This window comes from Ambystoma mexicanum, chromosome 3p, assembly GCF_040938575.1.
Source record: "Ambystoma mexicanum isolate Mex_15411 chromosome 3p, UKY_AmexF1_1, whole genome shotgun sequence".
Taxonomy (NCBI): Eukaryota; Metazoa; Chordata; class Amphibia; order Caudata; family Ambystomatidae; genus Ambystoma; species Ambystoma mexicanum.
This window is the reverse complement of record NC_090925.1, coordinates 334,331,589-334,348,232: the sequence shown is the minus strand read 5'-3', so window position 1 is coordinate 334,348,232 and position 16,644 is coordinate 334,331,589. Positions and strand designations below refer to the sequence as shown.

The 16,644-nt window shown below is 44.5% G+C and overlaps 1 protein-coding gene across 1 annotated transcript in view; it reads right to left on the bottom strand.

The window, feature by feature from the left end:
* Positions 1–16,644, bottom strand: part of LOC138580398 (sodium-dependent lysophosphatidylcholine symporter 1-like) — a 586,401-nt gene that overhangs the window by 58,133 nt on the left and 511,624 nt on the right. The window contains exon 13 of the mRNA XM_069650917.1: positions 6,716–6,892. Coding sequence (XP_069507018.1) covers positions 6,716–6,892 — 177 coding nt within the window. The remainder of the gene's footprint in view (positions 1–6,715; positions 6,893–16,644) is intronic.

The following is a 16,644-nucleotide window of genomic DNA, read 5'->3' as shown; positions in this document are numbered from 1 at the left end:
CAGGATTGTTGGCAAGTCTTTCTTTGTTTTCTGATGGTTTTGTTGAGGTTGAGCTATTTAATGTGCCAGGGTCTGGAAGATTTAGGCTGGACGGTGCATTGTTTTGTTTCACTGGGGCATGGTGGTTGATGTAGGCTGTGTTCCTTGGAGAAGCGAGCCACAGCACCTCAGGTAGACCAGCCCATGTGTGGCGGAGGTTAGCGCGGTCTTCTGTGAGAGCTTCCACTGGGAAGTTCCTGAATGATCTGAAGGCTCATTTGTTGGGTTGCAAATGTGTGTGCTTGACTGGTGTGTTGTGACTAATGTCAAAGGGGATTGTCAGACGGTCCCACCAGTCAAGCGGAATTAGAGAGCTGCGATGGAGGAGGGGCAGTGTGGAGCTGAAGTTGTTGAGGATATTACCTTTCCTGTGCGTTGGGTATTTCATGTTCTGTGAGAGGTTCGGTGTGCATAGACGTTAGTGGAGAAAAACCAAAAGTTGACGGCTGGAAGGTGTTGAATAAATCCTAACCACGGGCACAGCTCTGGGTAACCCAGAAGACCATCATTGTTCAGCGTTTCAAGTCAATACAAAGAAGTCACTGGATATCTTCCTTCATGGACTTGGCTACTGGGTTGCCAGTAATGTTGAAGTCACAGAGAAATATTTTGTTGGCATGTGAGAGAGGCATGGTGGTGACCGATAAAGGAGGGTTGGGCTTGGGTGGTCTGGATATTAGGTGGAAGGTGACTGGGTTTGTTGGTGAGTGGCAGGAGAGGTTTTCAAAAGTGGTGATGGTGCTGTAATCATTGAATGAGGATCACTAGTATGTGGGAGGAAGTGTATGTCCAGGACTCTGTAATAAAGATGGCACCCGATTCATGTGTAGTGATGAGGTCAGAGATGTCAGCTGCCTGGTTGATTGCTAGGTGGACGTTGGTGAGCATTGTTTTTCATTTAGGTTTAGATTATAGAGTGCTGATGAGCTCTATGGTGACGTGGACAAGGTTGCTGCGATGCAGTGTCCATGATGTTGTCAGTGAGTGGCGTGGTTGGCGATGAGTGGTGATGGTTATGGGCTATTGGGAGACAGGGGTGAAACACATTCGAGGGAGCTTTCTTGATTCTTGAGGAGCAGGAGTTATGGTCTAGACCTTCCGGTCTGAACAGGTCCAAACAGGAATTGTCTTTTTGTTTGTCTACCCTTTGCTTCGGACGTTCGTGCAAGAGACACACTGTGATCAAACAGTTACGAAGGAAATGAAGGGTCTTTGGTGTAAATCCAGTTCAACCAGTGCAGCAACTGTAAAAGAAAGATTCTGGAAGGCTGCTTAATTAGAGAAAAAAAAGAGCGGCAAAACATGAAGGCACCAAAAAATTATCAGAGATCGACAGGTGGGTTGGGCTCAGGTCACGTGACCTAGATCCACTTGGACCATCCAGTTCACCAACTTCAAAAGAAAATAGGCAGGAAGGCTGATTTAGTAGGAAAAGCAAAGTGCAAAAGAAGAAGGCTCAAAATGATTATCAGTGATTGACAGGTGTGTGGGGTTTAGATCAATTCACCTAGATCTACTTACACCAGCTCACCAACTGCAAAAGCAAAGCTTAAGCTGGGAAAAAAGAGTGGCAAAACAAGAAGGCACTGAAACATTAGCAGTGATATTTTTAAATGGCATGTATAAGAAAATTATGAGAAGAAACAGACATGTTATAAAAAACCATAGTGGAAAGACAACAGGAATAGGCCCAACGTTGGCAAGTTCACATTGGCACATAAAAAAGCAACAGAGCTAAACATGGTTTAGCAAAGACATTTGTCAATTCTTTACAAATTATTGAAAGTCAAAGCGCTTGTATAAAAGAGTCAGAGCTAGTGTAAGTATCTTTTTCGGTTCTATTCGTGGTAGTTGTTAAGTACTTTAAGAAATCAAAAAGGATTTGTGGAGGCTCGGAATGAATTAGAGGACACGAAGGTGCAGAACGTACAATGTTGTCAGTTCAGAAAGGGTTTCATATTGATAGAGCAAAGAGTTGTCATCGAATTTCCATGGAGACACTCCAATAGATTGCACGCAGAGGACAACGAATGAGACGTGCAGTGGCGTGGTGACAAGGGGCTTAAGGTTAGAATCTGCTGATGTCAGCTTGAGGGACCTGTGCTATGATTTACTGATGCCAGGGCACTAGAACTTAGGGCAATTGAGCAACAGATAAGATTATCAAGATAGTGGTTTCTGAGTCGTACGGTTCCCATATCTAAATGCCTGAAAATCGAAGGAAAGATGTATTGGAAAATATTTATGCTAAAAAAAAAGCCCTATCCATTGGGCCGATAAAATTCATGAGAGAACGTTTCCTTTAATAACTGCCTATATATATTCTCTATGTCTAATTACTTATACAGTAACACCAAAGGTGCTGGTGTGATTTCTATTCTTAATAGTAATACATGTTTCCTTAACGAGCCTCTGTTCTATATTAAGAATTGTTAACTGCACATGGTATTGAAGCCTGTAAAAAAATAAAAAATAAAATAAAAGTATAACTCACGTGGAGGTACAATTTAAAGCAAATGGTGAGTTGATATAAAATAAAGCAACAGGTAATTGCAAAGCTTGATTTGGTTGATTTTATGGGCACTTATGTTTGTATTCTCAAAGTACATTAATTATCTGAAAGTTGTAACTTGAAAAATGAAGAAATGTGATGAACGTTGAAAGAATAAAATCAGTGCTCATGATTAATATGTCTGGGTAATGTAAAATAAATTATATGGTCTGAAGGCAGCCATTAAACTGCAACGCAGGTCGGTTGACCTTCTGTTCTTGGTATTCTTGGCATTCTTTGCAAAACGTACGCCATCTTGAATTGCTTACATATCCTATCTTTATGTCCATACAAATAGACAGAGGACCACGCTAGATTCACGGTCTTAACCATTTCAAAAAGGGGAGCCATCTTAGACTTCTTGACGCAATCCATCAATGTCATCAAAGACACGTTAAAGGCTATATTGAGTGATATGATATGGCATTTATAACGCGCCTATACACATATGTTTCAAGGCCCGATGAGGCAGGGGTGGGGGAATAAAGGGAAGACAGAGACAACAATCTTACTAGGCCAGGATACATTGAGATCACGCAAGTGCAGGGGAGAGGGGTAGGGAAAAGTGCGAGGGGAAAGGAGAGGGGGCAGTGCATTACATGGGATCAAACATAAAAGTGCGGCCAGCTGGTGGCAAGTGCAAGGGTAAGTGAAGACAGCATGTGTCCAAAGTGCACATAGGGGGACTGTAGGGGTTACAGATAAAGGCCCATGTGCAGGCCTGAGATCAGAGGGTAGCCAGGTGACCAGTGCAGTTTCTGTTTCAGCCATAAATTCAGCAGGGGAGAGGAAGAGAGAAGGCAGAAGCAAAGAGGAAAGTCTTGAGGTGCTTCCGGAACCAGAGATGGTTCTCCTCAGGTTTCAGAGAGACAGGGAGGCTGTTCCAGAGGGAGGCCCCAGCCGAAGAAAGATCTACCACTAACTCATTGCTTGGAGATGCGACAGACCCTGAGGGAGTTGGGGCGGAGGAGCGAAGAGCACAAGTAGGAAGATATTTACGAAGAGAGAGTTGGAGGTATTGAGGCCCCAGGCCCCAGAAGGCCTTGTGGACAATGCAGAGAGTCTTGAACTTAATCCTTGCAACCAGTCGGAGCCAGTGCAGAGATTTCAGTGCTGGAGACATATGATCGCTGGGCTTAAGGCCAAGGACAATTCTTGCAGTCCTGTTCTCGATGAGTTGCAGAGGGTGGAGATTAGAAGCAGGCAGATTTAGAAAGAGGCTGTTGCAGTAGTCCAGCCTAGAGAAAACCAGAGCTTTGGAGTCATTGAGTTTCTGGGGGAAGGAGAGGAAAGGAAGAATACCTCTGAGGAGGTGCAGTTGGTAGTGTAACTTCTTAGAGGCATCAGAGATGTGAGGAGAAAAGGAGAGTGTGGAGTCAAAGATGACCCCAAGGTTCTTAGCCTCAAAGGTGGGAGCAGGAAGAGGGCCAAGGGAGGCCGGCCAGAGAAGGACAGCAAAGGAGGGAGCAGGTGTGCCGATGAGGAGAATCTCTGTCTTACTGGCATTAAGGCAGAGATTGTTGGTGGCACACCACTCCTGGATAGAAGACAGTCAGAGATGAGAGAAGGAGAAGAGGTGGCAGAAGGGAGCCTGAAAATGAGCTGAGTGTCATCTGCATAGCACTGAAAGTTGGGGCAGAGAGCGGCAATGCGGTGGGCAAGAGGTGCCAGGTATTGGTTGAACAGCCAGGGAGAGAGGTTAGACCCCTGGGGAACACCACAGGTAGAGAGAGCGATAGAGGAGAGGAAGGACCCTAGTTGGACCTGGCATGGTCGATCGGTGTGGAAAGAGGTCAGCCAGGACAGGGCCTGATCAGTGATACCCAGGTTATCACAAAGCCGGTTGAGCAGGATCGCATGGTTGACTGTGTCAAAGGCAGAAGAGAGATTGAGTAAGATGAGTACACCGGGGGTGTTGGAAACGAGGTTGCAGAGCAGGTCTTCACGGATGTTCAGGAGAGCAGTTTCCGTGCTTCTGGCTATTCTGAAGCCAGACAGATGGTCTTGGAGACAACCAACAGATTCAGTATGAAGATTAAGCTGGGAGATGGCCAGCTTTTCCAGGAGTTTGCCCAGGAAAGGAGTGATGGAGATCGGGTGATAGCCTGGCAGGAGGGGTCAGTGCATATCAAAAGAAATCAGCATCTAAAAATGACTTATAATTTGCAGATTGCAATAAAAGTAAATTGAGAACTACATTTGGAATCAATATTTGTATTAACAAAAACATTTATATATATCTGCAAATAGTAATACCCATTTGTGATCAGTATTACTGATTAATTAATGGATCATGGTCTACGTAAATTATATATAAAGGTACCATATACAACAACTTAAAGAAAACATGAATACCCAAGTGTCACAGTAAATTAAATACGCAATTCATTCTCATATACCTGATACTATTACAGTTCATACCTCCCTGCCTCATCTCTGTAAGCAAAAGGCAGTCTCTGCAATATCAAACTGAGGTTGTCTGTAAAACTAACTTTGGGGATTATTTCTGATATAGTGTATCCACTAAGAGCTTATCCTAGACCCTCATTCGTTACATTAGATCTTCGCAAGAATGGAGTCCAAATTTGTCAAACTGGGCAGCTTGAGAAGTCTTATTAAAAAAATGCTGTGGTTCAATCTATAGTTATTCCGGGCATCTATAGGAATCCAAAAGAATCAGAGCACACAAAGTACTCTTAAAGGATGAAGTGGAGTGAGTAAAATGCTTGCCTCGGATATCAGAGTTTGGGGTTCTGCCTCTTCTTTGCCAAGCAGAATCCCGACTTGACGAAAAAGCAACAGAACCCCAAAAAGTGACAACATGAAAGTAACGATACACTTGCAAAGATTAGCTCACCAAGCGGGCAGCATGCAGGCTTAAACCCAAGTATTTCATTCTGTCATGAGCTTCTTCAGGGCCATACACATATTATTCATACAAATACTTAGGTAACATCTCATCTTCAAGATCTTCTTAATCTTGGTATTAAATGCAGTGCAGTCCGTTATTTTTTCAACACAATATAGTCTTTGAGAATATAACTGGCCTCTTGGGTTGTTTTAAGAGCTTTGTATGTCTGCAACTCACTCTAGTTTCGAAGCATTAATTGTGATGTGAATGCTCAATGTTCAGATATAATTGTGTATGAGTGTTGGTCGAAAGATCTTCCTGGCAGTGGAGCATTGGCTTGTATGACTGAAAGAGGTCTCAATCGATTTCAATTATCTGTCAGAATGAGCCAATATTTGGGCCTGATCTGTTAATATATCGTGGTTACCTATTAGTATCTTGTGATCGTTACACAAGATACTAACCAGTTAGACCCAGGTTCAATACGATTTTTGAAGACGAGATGGTACCCAAGTAATAGTATGAATAGCACTAGTATGGTACTGAAGAAGCGCATCACCGAATGAAATACGTGTTGGCCTGAGTATTTTTTAAGGCAATACTACTGTATGTCCAAACATAGTTTACTGAATACTGAGTGATGAAACATTAGTTGAATATCTGATTTACACCAAAAATTGAAGCAAAGACCAGATTAAGGTTTAAAAACAAATATCCTTTTCATTGACTATCCTTGGTGAGGCGCAAGAGTAAAAAAACTATTCCATTCTTTTCAGAAACGATAAAACTTGGGGATAGAAATGCTGTTTTGCAGCCAACTTTTCCAAGATTTCCCTTTAAACTGGCACTAAGTCAGGGCCTTTTTATGCCTCTCATTTACAAGATAAACCCGTCGTGCTGGTGGAACAACAGTATACCGGCTACTGCTGCATGCCTATGAGGCAGTGGGACAGGGTGAAGCAGCATGAGGGGTGGCAGAGTCACCATTGGATGGCAAAGGCCAGGTGAAAAGCCAGGTGTGAGGGAAAGGCACTTACACTGGGTAATAATAGTGCCTTTAATCGCAGTGCTTAGAAGCTGGAGGAATTTAGCATTAAACGCTATACAGGAACATGACATTATTACTTCTTTCTTCCCCACTCCCTTTGACCCTCTCTCACCACTTGTTAATTCTCACTTGCACCCGACGTATTAACATTACATTTCGTAGCCACACAACCGCTTCACACCTTTCACCCCAAACAGCCTCCAAGTCAGTCTTTTCCCCCACTTACCTAACTGCCTCCATATCCACTTTCAGCTGCTTCCTTCTCTCCTCATTGATTGGATAGTGGCAGAATATAGCCATACTAATTAGCACGAGGGCTATTGGTACAGGTGCCATCAGCACTTTCAGGAGGGTGATAACAGCTGGGTTATGGGTGCAGTCTCCAGCTTTGTATCCTGCAAAACTGGACAACAAAACAGTAAATAAGCAATAGTCAGAAAAACACAGCCGTTTGCAATGTGACACAGGAGAACAATAATGCACAAGGTCACAGAGGAGCGCATTAGGTGACTCAGGAGAACAGCCTTGTGTGCGAGTGTCAGGAGCTTTCTCTGGGCCACATGTTAGAGCCTGAGGTTGTTTCTTGATAGAGGCAAGACAGGGCACCTTAGCTTCCATCTGCTTACCTATTGGTGACAGTGGTCAAGAAGCCAAGGCCAAGCTCTCAGTTCATAGACGTCGCAGGGGTCATTTTTATTTCAATAGTAAGTTGTACAGAGGGGACCACTCCCATTTCCACTTCCATGGACATGCGCCCTACAGACCTGCAGCATAGGGGCTTAGCAGCATCATTCAGCTTTTGGAAGGCCTACTGACATTCCTATGTCCAAATAAGCTTTCTAGGCGGCTTGGAAGATGGCAGGAACATCAAGCAAATAGGGTTGGCTATACACTTCTTATAGTAACCAGTGAAGCTAAAGTCGGTCTGGTGTACAAGTGCATATGAGAGGGGTGATCTGTATCTGGTATGTGTAGGCCTGGGAGACTGGAATATTGATGATATTGGGCCTCATTACACGGACGGCGGTAAGGGTTAACGGTCACCGTTAATGGTACCGGTGACCGTTAACCCTTACCGCCTGATTACGAGGTCCCTTTGCGGGTTGGAGACTTTAATGCCTGCTTTTTGCAGGCGTTAAAAACCAACCCGCAAAGGGACCAGGAGCTAATTACGGTACCGCAATTGGGGTGCCGTAATTAGCACCTTCCCCATTCCCATTATGCCCTATGGGGCAAAAATGGGAATGGGGAAGGGCAATGGGGTAAGGGGGAATTACCGCCCCACCAACCTTGGAATAGGGCTGTAATTCCCCTTTCCTCCAAGGCGGTGCCAGTATTTTACCGGCATGGACCAAGGTGCTAATAGCACCTTGGTCCACCGCCGTCCGTGTAATGAGGCCCATTGTGTATGGTGTAACGAATCTTACATATGACAGAACACGAAAAATGTGTATACTCTCTTATTTTCTTTGTTTAGAAGATGTGAGGATTTTTAAGTGCCCCCCTAAGACCGTACAGAATGACGTTTCCTTGGGTTTAGTGATCTTGTCTCTAGGTTCAAACAAAAGTCTCTGGGTTCTAGCAACATTTGCTGGGGTCAATCAAGCATCTGTGGGGTTAAACAAAAATTCTCTGGGTTCAAGGAAAAAAGTCACTGGGTATAATAAGGAGTGGCCCTCCCTGATATTTAAAATTTTGAATTTTTTTAAATTTTGAATCATCTGTACCGCACAACTGACGAACTTAATCGTAAATGGGGGCAGGTGGAACATTTAGCATTTGGACTGTCATTCTCCAATGTGGTAAATAAAGTGCCCCTGTAACTATTTCCAGTGGGAAATATCAGCAGAACAAGGCCCTACGAAATGTCATGAGTGCCTTCATCTCTCTGATATATCCCAGGAGCTTATTCCATACTCTAGCTCCGCAGACCCCAAATCTACGGTCTCCTTTGCTCACATATTTTGAAGTAGGTTCTTCTCACCTGAGCGTAGCTGCCGGCTAGGAGTATAACTCTAGATTTCATCAGATAGATATCCTGGCGCCAATTTATTCACACATTTAAAAACCAGGCAACGAGTTTTAAACTCTATTCGCTCCTTCAGTGCTAACCAGTGTAAAGATCATATATTATTCCACATAGATCTTATGATTTAAGAAGCAACTAGGTAATCATCTTACCTTTACCTTTGGTATACTTAGTCCGTGCATGGCAGCAACACATCAATTTATAGGCTTATCTGCCCTGGTTTTTCCTTTCCTTTATCCCTTCCTTTGTGGACCGAACATGAAAAAAAATACTATGGGTATGTCCTTATTCACACCTGTTAACAATGTCTCTATGAAACTGATTATGTGTGACCACTGTTTGCATTTTATGTATTGCACTGGTGTTTACTGTTAACCATATAAATGGAAATTTGATTCAAGATATAGGTCACTCAGCCTTGAAGACATAACCAGTTCCAAAATGCATTGGCTTACACTGCTAAGACAATTATCTGGGGATGCATACTGCTTTTGAAAAGATTAAATAGCTGGAAACTATCTTTCCCCGAGCGATTCATAGTCATTCTTGAGATTTTCTTGAAGAGCGTACAAACAGCCAATAAAAATATGTGCAGCTTATCGCAAGAGCACTTTGTGAGCATACTACGAACTGGGAAGTTTTCCTTGTTCTTTTCTTTGCTTAGTTTCTAAGGGGACCTTCCCTGCATCTCTTATTCTTTCCTCTTCTCTCTCTCCCATTGCCCCCTTGCACATGCTTGCATCTATAACCCTACTCGACTCATGTCACTTTGCCTTAGGGTGTGTCTGCACCTACCTTAAGATTCTCTGGTTCTCTTTCCAATCTCCTTCTGGCTAGTCTTCTTCTCTTCCTCTTAGACTATCCTCCATCCTCCCAACATCCTTAATAAAATCCTCCTCTTCCCATCCATAGTAACCTCCAACCTCCTCTTTATCGCACTCCTCCCCCTCTGCCAATGCCAACTCCAATCTACCTCTCTGGCGGCGTCACATCCAATCTCTGCTATATGCCTACTTTCCTTTGGCTCCCACTCTAGCTCTCCTTCTAACCACCTCAATCCTTTTGTGGTTCCACTTCACAAGCTCCTTATCCTCCACCTCCTTCTCACCATTTCTGGTATTCCTCCTCACTGCCTGCTTAATGTCCTTCACCTTTTCCACAGCCCATCCAACTTCCTCTCCTGCTACCTGGCCACCTCTCTCCATCCTCTTACCTCATGGTCTCTGGCCACTTCTTTCCAGCCTCCTTCCTCCTGCTACAACTGTTTCTGCTCTTACCTCCAGCAGTCTACACAACTGTCCCTAAACCTCCATAGTCCCACCCTGGGTTTTGGAGGGGTCATGTGATACAGCTTAGCATGCTTAGCGCCTGGGCGTCAGGGTAGTTCTGAGCATTGGGACAGCTGCCATTCTTCAAATGGGGCAGCTGACATTTTGGAGAACATTATAGAATGTTCCCTCAACTGGATGGGTTGCATAAGCTGTTCTCTTTCCCTGCCTATTTCTGTAGGGTTTGCTCCCCTCAATTGTGCTTTGCATATGCATCCATTCTGGTGGGCAAGAAGTCCAGCAAAAAGGCCCCTTACATCAGGACATGATCCACAGGCTGGTAGATGTGATGGCAGACCTTGTGGACTGACCTACTCAGGTTTGGGTGATGCAAGTCAACTACTCACAATATATGAGAAACTTACAAGACCAGCTGAACAGGCACACCAGTTGGCCGAAGCCGCTGCAGAGAGAAATGCAGCAAATAACAAGAAACAGGACAATGCCAAAGTCCAACTTAACAACCTCCAGCTTCGGCATTGTGTCCTGATTGGAAGACTGGGAAAAGAAGAAGAAACAAACTGGGTGATCGCTGGGAGTCTCAGTCAGTCATCAACTGCCAGCTCCTTGGTTTGTCAGTTGTTTGGCTTTGTGAAGAAAGCATGAACAAGATTGTGAAAATGTTCATGGCAAACACCTTCTAATCGAAATGGATGAATTTGGGATAGGAATAAAGAACTACATCCTGATCCTTCCCTCCCCCCTACCCCCGAGGAGGGCAAAGCAGGCAGTGGCATCGCATATCAGTGTTCCTCAGTACACTAAGAAAAATATGGTTATGATATCAATGTAATATGATATACATTTCATCACCATATGTAGTATTAATATCAGTGTGTATAGGCCCATATTACCAAATTACTGTGAATGTAAGCAGACATCCAACACACCAACCTAGACTGGTGTACAACACTTGGGGTAACAGACAGAGCATCTTGAAGAGGCCTAAACCCCAAAGCACAGACATCCAGTGCCTGCCAAGTGTCTGGTCACAGACTGAAAACAGCAACTGACCAACACAAGTCCAACCAGAAAAACGATGGGCTGCAGGGTTGCCAGAGCTTATGAATGATTGCAAACCTTCCAGTCATCACCTTTCTGTTTTGCTTATTTGGTAAGTAACCCACAGTTTATTTTGTTAGACGGGTGCTAGAGGGAGATGTTGAAGGTTACAGTGATTGAGGTTTTTATATTTAAAAATCTAAACAGCAGCAGCAGCTCCATGACATCACCCCAAGAAAAGGCCAATTTTATCATTTTCTTTGATCCTTTATATCTTGCTTAATGCCAGTCTCCTCCAGCTTCTAAGCACTTGAACAGGAACTGATCCCATATTGCACTACACCCTATTGTTCCCAATGCAATTGTATTGCCCCCGAGCTACTCTTCCAAATATATATTTTCTATGCTTCAGGAAGCAACAGATGGTTTACTTCAAAGGCGGAGGGCAACTTCATGTTAATTAATTAATTTGTATTTCTTTTTTCAATTCATTTTGACATTTGGAAACCGCACCTAACCCAGAGGCAACTGGGCGCTGGGTTACATGGACATGATGGTTCCGGTAGGTACATATTGCAATTGGTTACAGGCTGTGCAGCTGTTGCTCCAGTTATCCAGTAAAATACATTGTATGCATGGCATAATATTTACAGTTGGTAACAGGTATCAGTACAGGTAGATTTGCTGGTACATAGTTTAGACAAGAACTATATAGTTGTCGTTCCTCTAGGTATCTTGTGAAAAGAACAAGGTCTTAAGGCCTTTGCGGAAGGACCAAAGGGAGGAATCAGATCTAAGCGGTAAAGGCAAAGAATTCCATTGTTTGGCCGCAATCACAGGGAAGCTGCAGCCTCTGGCTTTTTGGTGCCTGTATCTATCTAGGGATGGCTAGGAGGCATGTGTAGGCCGAACGGGTAGGTCTATTGGTTTGGGCCTTGGAGATGTGTCTAGCTAGATCAATCGGGGCACTGTTTGATAGGCATTTGTGGGTCAGAGATAAGATTTTGAATGTCATTCGTTCCTGGACTGGGAGCCAGTGGATATTGCGTCTAACTGATATATGATCTTTTTTTGGTATATTGAGTGCTGCTCTTACACCATTCTACTGGATGATTTGGAATGTGTTAATGGTGCGTGAGTTAGATCCTGCAAAGAGGGAGTTCCAGTAGTCAATCCTAGACAGTACAAGGGCTCTGGCGAGGGTGATACAGTTATCAGAAGTCAGGAATGGTCTGCCGGCATTGATCAGTTTGGCGGTGTATGCTGTGGCCAAGGTGATAGCATTTACCTGCCTTGTTAGGGAGAGCGAGGAGTCTAGATATACTCCTAAGGTTTTTACATCTTTGGATACAGTAATAAGGTTTCCGTCAATGATAAAAGATTTATAAGCGTCAGGGAGGTTATTTAGCTGAGATTGAGTGCCAATGAGGAGCAGTTAGGCAGAGCTCCTGTTGCGCCATCCAGGCTTGAATAGTTAAATATATTTTGTTCAGTATTTTGGAGTCAGTGTCATAATTGCCAGTGATGGGTAGGAGTATTTCGTGTCATCTGTGTAGTTAGTGTATGTGACACCCAGTTTGTCTAGGAGGTCGAAGAGTGACTTGGTGAATATGTTATAAAGTGTTGGCGAGATACAGGAGCCTTGAGGCACTCCACAGGTGACTGTGGCTGGGGCGGCTGCCGCAGTGGTTGAGAACACTTATTAAGCGGTTGGACAAGAAGGATTCTATCAATTTTATGGCATTGGTTGAGAAGTGGGCAGCTAGGGCGCGGTGTTGGCAGAGTATATTGTGATTTACCAAATCAAAGACGGCTGAGAGGTCGAGTAGGAGGAGGATGGACCCTTGTCTTTGATCTCATCCATTTGGATTTTGAGGTCTACAAGGGCGGTTTCAGTTCCGTGACCAGGGTGGAAGCCAGACTGATGGAGGCCAAGGAGGTTGTGCGTTTCCAAGTATCTTTGAATTTGCAGGTAGGCCACTCTATCAAGCATTTTTAGGAGGAAAGGTACCGTTGTGACAGGGCAGTAATTAGTGGGAACATTGGGGTCCAGTGTTGGTTTATTAAGAAGTGGGAGTACCCAGGCTTCTTTAAGATTTTTTGGTACATTGCTAGAAGAAAAGTTGTTGTTAATCATGGCCGTGATGAAGGGGCAAGCTCTTCGGCACAGTCTTTTATGAGAGAGGCTGGGCAAACGTCTCGTTGACATCTGGAGGGTTTCAGGTCTTTGATGATTTTGGTGGTTTCGGTGGTGGCTACAGGGGTGAATTCAAATCTGGGCATGGGGTAGAGGGTATGGGTCTCTGGTCGGGGGTCTGGTCGGCTGGGGCAAGTTTATTTTTCTTTGCTGTGATTTTGTTTTTGAGTAGGGAGATTTTGCCGGGGAGGTCGTTTTGGATGTTTTTGTACCAGGATAGATTTTTAATATAGTGGTCTGGTGGCGGGGCTGGTGTTTCGAGTTCGCGTACAATGGTGAAGGGTTCTCTCGTGTCAGAGTTTGCTTTTGCAATTCTCTCATTGTAAGAGTTGCTTTTGGATTGGAATATGGCTAGTTTATACCCTTTGGCCAGAGCATTGAAGTGTTGTTTGTTTGCAGGAGAGGGTGTGTTTTTCCATGCACTCTTGGCAATTCATTTTGAAGAGCGTAAGGCTTTGAGACTTGGGGCGAACCAGGAGTTTAGGTGGGCTGTTGGTTTGGGTTTACGGTTGCCCACAGGTGCTACTTTGTTGACAGCGTCTTGTAGAGTTTGGTTGTAAAGCAAAACCATCGCCGTGGGATCGGGGTTGGTCTGTATGAAGGTAGTTAGGGGTCGAAGCAACAGGAGTATGTTGTCTGGCGTGATGTTTCGCGAGTTTCCTGAAGGGGCATCTGAGGCTGATTGAGGCAGGATATTTAGTTGAGCTGGATCGTTGATAGAGAATATGACAACATTTTGGTCTGACCAAGGGCACGGATTATTAGCTGGTATATTGGTGTAGAAGTTGTGGTCTGCTAGCCAGTCTAGTGTGCGGTCTTTATCATGTATGGGGTTGGGAGAAGCCTTGAGCTTTAATGGTGTTAGCAAGGGCAAGTGCCTGTGAATCAGAAGGGTCGTTGAGACCTAGGTTGAAGTCTCCCAGAATGATCATCTTGGCTGAGTGCTTGGTAAGGAGTTGTGCAAGATCTTCCTTGAAGGAATCAGGAGGTCTGTAGATTAGGTGGATTGTGAAGGTAGTTCTAACAGATACAGAGATTATGAGTGAGATCAGTTCTCCAGACGGGATAGACTGGTTTGTAATTTCTCTGACAGGAAGGCTATTTTTGGTGATGGCAGCGACTCCGCCTCCTTTAGATATCAGTCTATCTTTCCTGAAGATGGTATATCCCTCTGGGGTGGCCAAGGAGAGGATAGGGCCGGCAGCTGGGTGCAGCCATGTTTCCGAGATTGCTACGAAGTCAAGTTGTTGGTGGTGATAAGATCAGAAATGTTGAGGGAATGGGCAGGTGGGATCTGGCATTAATGAGGGCTCCTTTGAGTTGCGTTGTGGTTTCAGGGTCATTTGGGGAGGTGACCATTTTCATTATGAGTTCTGTGGAGGTGTCCTTTTTCATTGGCTATTCAATGGTAGTGAGAGAATTGCGCCTTGTTGCCATGAAAGGTTTAGTATAGGGGTCTGTGGCCCGAGAGGGATTAGTGTAGGGGTCTAAGCTCAGGGGTGAGCTGGCTCTCTTCGAGGAGTGTTGAGTTGTAGTAGCCATGCCTGAGGAAGGAAGGGTGATGGTGGAATGTCTTGTGAATTGGGCAGCACAAATGCCATTTTCAAGGAGAGTAGGTGTTTGCATTTGGTGATGGAGTGGCAAGTAGTTGCTAGGGCGGTTTGTTTTCTCAAGGGCAACAGTAGCTTGGTGTGCCAGATCGGGAATGGGGCTAGCCACAGGGATGTCATTTCACCAAAATGCCAGGGGTAGCGGAAGTGACATCACATGACCCTTGACCTCTGATGACATCACAGGAAGTGATGTAATTTGACTCCACCCCAAAGTGATATCACAGGAAGTATGTGGAACACGACCTTTCACCCCTTCACAAAACAGGAAGTGGAATCACATAGCATTGTTCATAAGTATACTACGAGAAATACGACTACGATATCACTATAATGTGATATACATTTCATACAAGAATGGATCGCCATATGTATCGTTAAGATCAGTGTGTATAGGCCCATATTACCAAATTACTTTGAATGCAAGCAGACGTCCATGGCCAAATGATACTGATGTGTTATTATATAGCATTTAAGCTTCAGCGCTTTATGTAGGACAAATATACATACAATATCACTAAACCTGTATTGGTACTCATTTATCGACCTCAGAAGGATGAAAGGCTGAGTTGAGGTGTTTAAGAACAGACTAAATCAGTGACTCACCCCCTGAAGTGTGCCTTAAATAAACCTTTAATGAGTCTAGCAATAATTGAACAGAATTCCAGAAAAACAAATAATTTGGTATTCCTATTCTTTCTTACTGAGGGTCACTGCTGAAAGTGTTTGTGGAACCCCTGTTCTTTTTTAAATGTATTTATTATTTTAAGAGGCCTGACCAAGAAAGCCACCCACTCCAGAAGCAAAGAGCCACACAGCCCAGGATCTTGCATACATTTTTATTAAAAAAACACTTTTTTCTAATAATGTCTTTTTTAAGGGTAGCAAGGGAGACCACAGGGGTCGCAGTTGCGAACCCTGCTGACCCCTAAATGACGCTCCTGGCTAGCCATTGTGCGTAATTCTTTGGAGTGTGTTGGCTTTTGTGTACAGGGTGGGTCTATGCTAGGGAGGCTTCACAGGAGGTGTATTGAGGCCAAAAGGGCCTACCAACATTTAAAAACACATCTTAATTGGTAAAGGTCCTGCAAACATTTAAAGACGCATCTTAATTGGAAAAGGGCCTGCAAACATTTAAAAGTACATCTAGATTGCTATAGAGTCAGGGGCCTGTAAACATTTAAAAGCACATCTAGATTGGTATGGGGCCTGCAAATATTTAAAAGCACATCTAGATTGGTATAGGGCCAGGGGCCTGCAAACACTTAAAAGAATGAATCGGACGTCATGAAGAGGAGCGCTCTGAAGATCAATAGTGCAGGACATTAAAGACGTTAAGTGATAGAGTGCATGTTTAGGAATCAAGTCTCAGATGGTAGCACGGTCAAATGTTTTTCAGAGCCGGTGGGGTGCATTCCGAGGGGATTGGGCGAGGCACATGGCTTTGTAGGCAATCTGCACAGTAAGGCATATGTGAGGAGTCGGCTACATACAGCCAGGAGAATGAGTGCAGGCTTGGTAGGTTTGCGTGGAGATGAGCCGTTACCTGGGTTCAGCTAACCATTGATGGAGATTGGATCCTAGTAACATTGGTAGGGAAGAAGGCATGGGGTAAAGTGCGAGTAGGGTCTTCTGTAGCTCCTACATGCTCTGACATGCTCCGACAGGGGCTTAGTTGTGGGCCTTTGGAGGGGGCCGGCTTCCTCGCCAGCCGGCTTCAGTGATTGGGCCTTTCACGTCACTGGTCAATCACGTCACTGGCTGTTTGGGGAAAAGCAGGCACACTACGTTCAGGCTATGTGGCCGCCATGCTGGAGGACTTCAGACCCTACAGACCCAATGAGCTACCTGGGGCAGAATTCAAATATGAGACCCCAGGTACAGCTTCAGTAGCGCTGCAGCAGCGTGATCAGTGAGGGATGGTGCTAGGGCGCAGAGCATGCCTATTCACCTTTTTTAGCCCAAATGGCCTTGAAGCTCCACGACGGT